Consider the following 7578-nt stretch of genomic DNA (forward strand, 5'->3'; position numbering starts at 1 on the left):
GTGTGGTGTTTGTCACAGTGAGTCTGTTTAACGGTCTGTTTATATTTTGTGATATTCTGTCGTATTGGAAGGTTTGAAAATCATGAAAACATAAGCAGTTCTGTAAGCTGATTCTTTCAAGTCTCATTCTTCATTTGTAAAAAGTGTCTTGCCCTGCAAAGGGTAAAGCTTTGAACTTGTAGACATCAGTAATTGAGCTCTTTCAGTGACAATTAATATACTTTGTTGGTGTTTCCGTAGGTCTCGGTACAGCCACTTAGAGAAGATGACAGATTTGGTGGCTGTTTGGGAAGTAGCTTTAAGTGATGGTGTTCATAAGATTGAATTTGAACATGGGACCACTTCAGGAAAACGTGTTGTCTATGTTGATGGAAAGGTGAAACTGCTATGTGCTCAAAATTCACTGTGATACAGATTATATAAGTGCACTTCCATGCAACAGGCATCAGAACAAAAGACTAATAAAAGCAAGTGAGGTATATTTAGTGGATTATCTAATTTAATGAACTGCATTGTTCCTTTTTTTCAGTAACAATTAAGATGTGAGTATTCCTGAAGTGCTTGGCTGTTCTTAGGCAGAAGCACTCTAGACATACCCAGTATTCTGTATTTGTTCATTCTGAAATAGTGGTTAAATGCTGAGCTGTTTCCCGAGTTGTAGTTAATTTTTTTTTTTTTTTTTTTTTTTTGTGCTAAAACATGCATTCAGGTTTATCCATTAATACCCATTATCTTTGCTTTATTCTGCAGGAAGAAATAAGAAAAGAATGGATGTTTAAATTAGTGGGTAAAGAAACATTCACTGTCGGGGCAGCCAAAACAAAAGCCACTATTAACATTGATGCAGTTGGTGGCTTTGCTTATGAATATACTTTGGAGATCAATGGCAAGAGCCTCAAGAAGTACATGGAGAACAGGTTAAAAACAACCAATACTTGGATACTGAGCTTGGGTGGCATGGACTATAGAGTTGTTCTAGGTAAGTAAACATTGACTGACTTTATGACTTGTATGTGCTTAATAACTAGTAATGAAGAGAAAGCACATTTCAGTGGCAAGCTCTGTTGCAGTGAACAATCTCAAGTGGTCGGGAAGTTTGGAATTGGATGCCAAAGACGGACTGAAAAACCAATAGTCTCATTAGACCTGTGTGAGCCTGCTGTCAGTGTTCTGCTCTACAGCAGCGTGGTCTAGGCTTAAAAAAAGAAGAGAGGGGAAAAGAAAGGTTGGAAGGAGTTACGGCCTCTGTATCCATGGAGCTGCCCTAGCAAGACAGTTCTCCAGGTGAAGCACATCACAGAAGTGTTCCTGGCGCGGTGCTAACCAGGTAACCAGGCTTTACTTCCAAAAATCAGAAGCCAAAATCAAGGAGTCTTTAACTGAAGAAGTGTGACAATGTTACGTTCTAGGTTTTTGATAGACCAATCAGAATCCTTTTTTCTGCATCACTTCTAAGCTACAAATTTAATCTAAGAATTTGTTATGTTTTTTCACTTTCTTAATAGCAAGGCAATACACTCCTTACCTTCTGCCCCCTCTCCCAAATACATTGCAAGCAGATGGGAGAAAGGGATCCCCTGAGGAATTTTTCTGTGGCATACAGTGGGAAAACTTCTACTTAGGTATTGGCTTAGACCTGGAGACAAGGGATCTCAGGCTACGATTTCTTCTTAAGCCTCAGGACAGAACAAACTGCCCCAAGATGACGTGGGCTGTGGAAGACAGACAATATAATGCCAGAACCAGATTAGTCTCCTTACAGACTTCTACTTTTCCTGTGCTTACTAAAAAGGTCAGCAGTGTTCAGCTCTCTGCTGATGTCCTGTGGATGAGTGTCAGTAATGTGAATTCTAGAGCCAAGAAGGATGTGCTAGGAGAAGGGAAACAATTTTCTGTTTCAAATGAAAAGAAATTAAGATTGATATTTAAAGTGGTACTTGGGTTTTCAAGGAGATTTTAATACTACAAACAGCTTGATGGGTGTTAAATAACGCTGCTTTTGAATTAAACCAGTTAGAGCTTTGTTGATGTAATGGTTTGAAAGCAAACCAATGAGAGACTCCAAGTCAGAAATACAATTTAATAGAAAAAATAAAATAAATGCAATAATACAGAGAAAAAAACACAAGAGAGAGTCAGAATACAACCTGACACTCTGTGGTTAGGATGGTGGTAGCAGTCCAGATGAAACAGTGGTCTCGTAGAAAAGATCTGGTAGCTCTTGTCGTCTGGAAATCCAGTGGGTAAGGCCTCCTGTGCTGTACTGAACCCCAGTTTATATCCAGGTGGGAGCACTTGGCTCCTCCCCCTGGGTGGAGCATCTCACAATGGGTTGATATCAGTCTATGAGTCATGCAGTGGGTCCTTGATGGTCCATTAAACAGAAATAGCTCCTGGGGGGAGCTCTGTATGAGTCATGGGGCGAGGCATGGATGGGCCCATTAACAGGGAGGACTCCTCCTGCTGGGTGGGAAGGTGTTAACATCTCCCCTGACCTTGAACCTCTTTCCTTATCTGTTATAGCCTGGGGTGTGAGGTCTGTCCTGGGCAGCTGCTACGCATGATTTTGTTAACAGCCCATGAGCAATGACATAGAGGGTATAGAATAGAGTTTTTGGTTCTACCCACATAAGGATAAACTGGTCCCAGACCCTGTAACCATGACAGTTGAATAAGCAGAACTCAAACAATTAGCAGAAATTACTTCATTTTCTGTCGTCAGGTTTTCCTGTTTAAGGATATCAGAATATCTCTCAATATTCAGAATACCTCAGTGTTAACACCCAGGGCTAGGGAGAGGTAAAAATGTGTGTTCAGAGAAGTTGTTTGTCCATTGATAACAGAGCCTCCTACCTCTCAACTGTAACAACAGACCCTGTAGCCCAGGTACTGTGGCTGATTAGGAACTGCTTTGAAGAACTGAAATTCAAAAGTAGATGTTTTAAATTCCTAGATCTTCTTGTCTGCAGGGAGAAAAAAATATATCTTGTTCTTTCTCCTTTTTGTCTTTTTCCTTCTCAGAAAAGGACACTATGGACGTGTGGTGCAACGGTCAGAAGCTGGAGACAGCGGTAGGTGAAGGGTGCCCAGAGAGCAGAGCTCACACCAAGGCCCAGCAGGGCACGTGGCCTGGCCTGCCACAGCGCGGGGTCCCAGCCAGGACACTCACTGTTGCCTCTGTCCTCCCCTGTGTTCTACTACTGACAGGGTTTCAGCTAAGATGCCAAATGTCTGTCTATTTAAGGACAAGCAATGCTTTTGTTTTACACTTTTTACACAAGCAAAAGAAATCTCTTGGGTCCGGTTGTCCAGGGTTTTTAGCGAGAAAATTTTCAGGGGTGTGGGAGGTATTTAAGCTTGATGCAGAGTGTAGAGCCACCTCATCCAAACCTGCTCATGTTGGTGGTGACTGAAAGTTGAACACTACACGTAGTCTGTTACGACTCATGATTTTTTTTTTTCTCTTTAGAGATGGTCCCTGACACTTAGGGCCAAGGGTCTCATTGGAACAAATAAAATCTTTTGTCTTTCTGTCACATCTCCATTAAGTTTTAGAGCAGGCTGACAGCTAGAAGGGTTAATCTGTTTGGCATCTTTTTACATTAGGATGGCTTTGAATACACATACTGTGTAGGCTTCCCCGTTCTTGAAGCATGTCCTTTCTCACTGGACAGTTGTCACTGTGATTACTACTGCCAGAAATAATCCCCTGGATGACTACAAACTGTAAAAACAACAGTTCTGCTGTACTTGAGGATGAAAAGATTCACAAAATGTTTCTTCGGTAGTCAGTGCAAGAAACATCCTGTCTCAGTGAATCAGAACTTTTGTCTTGGTGGTTCTGAGCCTTTTCTATAATGTAACAAGCACACCAGGAGATGTTCTTGCCAGCTATGAGTACAAGTTTAGTTGTCAAACTGTGCTTGCATTGCAGCAGCACACAGATTTTTCTGCTCTCTTAAAGATGGTGACAAAAACAGTTCTGTATGGAAAAATTTGTTACAGGAAGTGACGTAACTGCAGCAGGAGCTGCGTATCCAAAATACACAACTGTTAATTCAGGGATCTCTTTATCCTGCTGTAGAAGGCACCACTAAACACTCCCCTTTTTCCTGCCACTTCAGCACAGGTTTGTGAGGTACTTATTGGCTGTACTGCTCAACTCAGAAGGAAACAGTCATTTCTTTTTGGGTTGGGTTTTTTTTTTGCTACTGGTATGGATCAAAGGTATTAATTCACAAATTCCAACTTTATAATTTCTGGTTATGTGAAATTTTGATTGTCATTGAAAACCCACAGACCTTTAACTGGACACCTTGGCAAAGCCCTGTATGAGTTTCTGCAGCTTTATTCACCATTTGCACTGTATTTGTTGTAGGTGCCTATGGCTGCTCTAATTTTGGGAACTACAAGTGATCTCAAACTTGGAAACAATGTGATGCATTCAAGCTTTTATTTTACTAAAATAGCATCTGTCTGTTTTTATTCTTGTCTCCTTTCTCTCAGGGTGAATTTGTAGAAGATGGGACTGAAACTCACTTCAGTGTTGGTGACCACAGCTGTTACATTAAAGCTGTCAGCAGTGGGAAACGGAAGGAAGGAATTATTCATACCCTTATTGTGGATGACAGAGAAATCCCAGAGGCTGTGGAGTAGCCTCTAGTTAACTGATTATTGTAGGACTAAGATCAGGAATTTTCAATTACTGTGGTAATTATTTGAATATGTACTACTTGGTACATCTAGTTTGTGCTGGGTTTATTTTCTAGTTTCTGTATATGAAATTATTCTTTTTGAGGACCAGATGAAAATAATTATATACAACCTCTCACATTACCAGCTTTAAAAAACTTCATAGAACAGGTATTATGTCACTAAGCGCAGAGGACACCAGTGAACTTAAGTAGAAATTATATACTAGAAAAAGAAACCGAGAAAATAAAGTGGAAGATAAATCTTCACTCAGACTGAATCCTCATAAACTGTGGGTGTATGTGGAGGGAGGAGGAAGCATGTGCTGGGCATTTGAATAAGCAAAGTTTTCTTAGTAGTTATTTTTTCTATTAAACTGACTACCAATGTTTTTTAGATGCAATTAAGAAGAGTTACAAAGTTAATAAAAAGGTTATTCATTAAATATGCTGTTACCAATACTTGTGTGACAGTATTAAAATAATATTGTGCTATCAAAACTCTTCTGTATTTCAAGTAGGGGAATTTTATTCTAAAAATCATTTTTTCTGAAAACTGATGCTTGTTGGAAATTGTTGCAGTAGTTCAGAAACTTTGTACTGAGCTTTTTAAAAAGAAAACACCAAAAAACCCAAATTCCTGCCATGAAACTCCTTTAAAAAAGGAAACTTAAATAAGAGCTTATTCTTTTTTGATGCTCTCTAACAAACCTTACATCTACAGCTGTGCATCTTCCTGGCAGTAAGGTGTGAATCAAGAAATTTAAGGAAAAATGGGAGAGAAGTAGAGGAGATAATGATTGCTTAAATGGAAAAGCTAAAATAGGAATAGACAACTCTGTTTTCAAACTTCCAGAATATTATCTAAAACCAGCCTTGGGATGTCTGTGAGAAAAAGAGTTTTGTTAGATGGTTCTTTTAAGTTTATGGGTGGTTTTGCCCATTTAATATGGTATTAGAGCACACTAGGTTCACACACTACAAAAGCTACCCTTTCACAACAATGTAGACTTAGCTAGTTTAAAAATAGAGACAAACAATATGCGTATATTAAATTAAAAGTTTGTTTTGTGATGGTTAAATGTTAAATTTTTTAAAAAAATAATAAATTTCCACTTGCAACCTCACTTAAGAATTCAAAATTAGACTTTTGTAACTTAACTTCTGGACTTGTGAGAGTGGTTCCTAGCACTATGACTGCTGCCTTGGGAGGTGCAGGTGCAGGCATAGGCATGGGTGCTGAGAATTCATTGCAAATTACTCTGAAAATGTGTATTAAAACGCTAGTTTCATCTGTGTTTTAGGGCTCAGGCTGCTGTCCGTTAGCACAGGCTAACTCCGTTAGCACAGTGAATGAAACATTTTTCACATGACAACACTGTTGTTTTTTTTTTAATCGTTCTGTATGAGCCATTCTTCTCCCCAGATAATTAGTTTTAACCACAGGGGACTCTTCAATCTCGAAGCCGACAGATGAGCCTTTATTTCTGTATTGCAGCACTGTAATAGGCCATTTGGGTGTTTAGTCAGGGCCATAACTGGTGATTTTCAACGCTTCAGATTGGGCAGTAGATTTTAGTTCAGGGACACAGGTTTTTTTAAACCCTGCTTATGTCAGAGAGTTTTAGGCTTTAGTACAGAAACTTTCAAAGTACTGAGAGCTGGACTGACCCCCCTTTTACATTGGCACCAGTATAACAGTTCTTTGGTTTTCTGTTTACTGGCTTTAGGTCACTGCAGAAGCCACGTCGGGATACCTAGCTACAAGGTGGACATTAATATTTAAGATACTGGTAAAGGTAGATTAATTGAAGAGTCATTTCAAGCTTGAACCAATTCTCTACTATTTTGTAGTCTTTCCAAGAGATTGAACATGGCTGAGAGATCCAAAGCTCAAATACAGCCCAAGTCACATTCTTAAGACTATATGGAAGAATAACAGGTTAGCCAATAGTGTCATTTGTACTTTTTATTTTGAACACAAGTACCTACAATGGCATACCTTAACTAGGAACAACTGTAACAGCTACTACTGTTAGAAATCATGAAGTATTGCCTTACATTTGTCATAACTATGTGTATTTAATAACATGTCCCTAAGTGGCAAACACTTTTTTGCCCAATATGCTCACCTAATTAAGTCAAAAGAAAATGTAAGAATCAAAGGCACAGGCAAAATTTCTTGGGTTTCACTAACATATGTGGAGTCTCAGATTAAGGAAATGCAATGGAAGGATGACAGCCTACACAAACATCAAGTATATAGAACACTAAGGTGAAGTAAATGACCAGATAAATGTTAAATTATATGTTGTGATGCTTTCCCTTCTGTTTCCATTCATAGCTAATTTTGTTCTAATCTCCTTAAGATAGTGGCTTGCTTTTTTTGTTCATGGATATTTCAGAGCACTCTGCACAGAGCCATTTTGATCACAGCACGTTACTAGGTAGAGCATCCTCTTAAAATTGAAGTACTAGACTTTGTTCTGAGGGGCCTCCACCATAGCTTCTGTTCTGATTAATTCTTACAGGATCCTGCTGGTTCCCTCAGGGGTGCCACGTACCTCTCAGTCACTTGGGAACAAGTTAGCAAATATTGTGGAAGAGCCCCAACACTGTTGCAAATGACAAAGGTGTCAGGATTGTTTACATCATCTACTAAGCTGTCATATACCTCAGTGGCATCCCCCTCCACTGCTGGTGGCATAATATAAAATGGCTTGCCTTTAGTGTACAAGCCTGTTAATACATCAGCCTCAAACACATATATTTTAGCATCTGCTTCCCACATGTCTTTATCCTCAATTAGGCTTTTTGGGTTCCTTTTAAAGTAGATGCCAGCTCCGTATTTTTGTTCTGGAAAAAAAAAAAAAAAGTTTTCAGCAGG

At 39.2% G+C, this 7578-nt stretch overlaps 2 protein-coding genes across 2 annotated transcripts in view; one reads left to right on the plus strand and one right to left on the minus strand.

Annotated features, from left to right (window-relative positions):
* Nucleotides 1–241: 241 nt before the first annotated feature.
* FAIM (Fas apoptotic inhibitory molecule) lies at nt 242–4827 on the plus strand. The gene is made up of 4 exons (XM_008944625.1): nt 242–376; nt 751–979; nt 3022–3071; nt 4507–4827. The coding sequence occupies exons 1-4, from the start codon at nt 266–268 to the stop codon at nt 4654–4656; spliced, it is 540 nt and encodes a 179-aa protein (XP_008942873.1). The 5' UTR covers nt 242–265; the 3' UTR covers nt 4657–4827.
* Nucleotides 4828–7209: 2382 nt separating this feature from the next.
* Nucleotides 7210–7578, minus strand: part of PARP9 (poly (ADP-ribose) polymerase family, member 9) — an 8000-nt gene continuing 7631 nt past the window's right edge. Inside the window, exon 8 of the mRNA XM_008944626.1 lies at nt 7210–7547. Coding sequence (XP_008942874.1) covers nt 7210–7547 — 338 coding nt within the window. The remainder of the gene's footprint in view (nt 7548–7578) is intronic.

The sequence above is a fragment of the Merops nubicus genome, unplaced genomic scaffold (assembly GCF_000691845.1).
Source record: "Merops nubicus isolate BGI_N331 unplaced genomic scaffold, ASM69184v1 scaffold52577, whole genome shotgun sequence".
Classification (NCBI taxonomy): Eukaryota; Metazoa; Chordata; class Aves; order Coraciiformes; family Meropidae; genus Merops; species Merops nubicus.

Bases quoted from the DNA above. Each gene is read 5' to 3' on its own strand.
- FAIM (XM_008944625.1), top strand. From the start codon at position 266: ATGACAGATTTGGTGGCTGTTTGGGAAGTAGCTTTAAGTGATGGTGTT. The intron at 980-3,021 runs GTAAGTAAACAT...TTTCCTTCTCAG, and splicing joins GGACTATAGAGTTGTTCTAG to AAAAGGACACTATGGACGTG. The intron at 3,072-4,506 runs GTAGGTGAAGGG...CCTTTCTCTCAG, and splicing joins GTCAGAAGCTGGAGACAGCG to GGTGAATTTGTAGAAGATGG.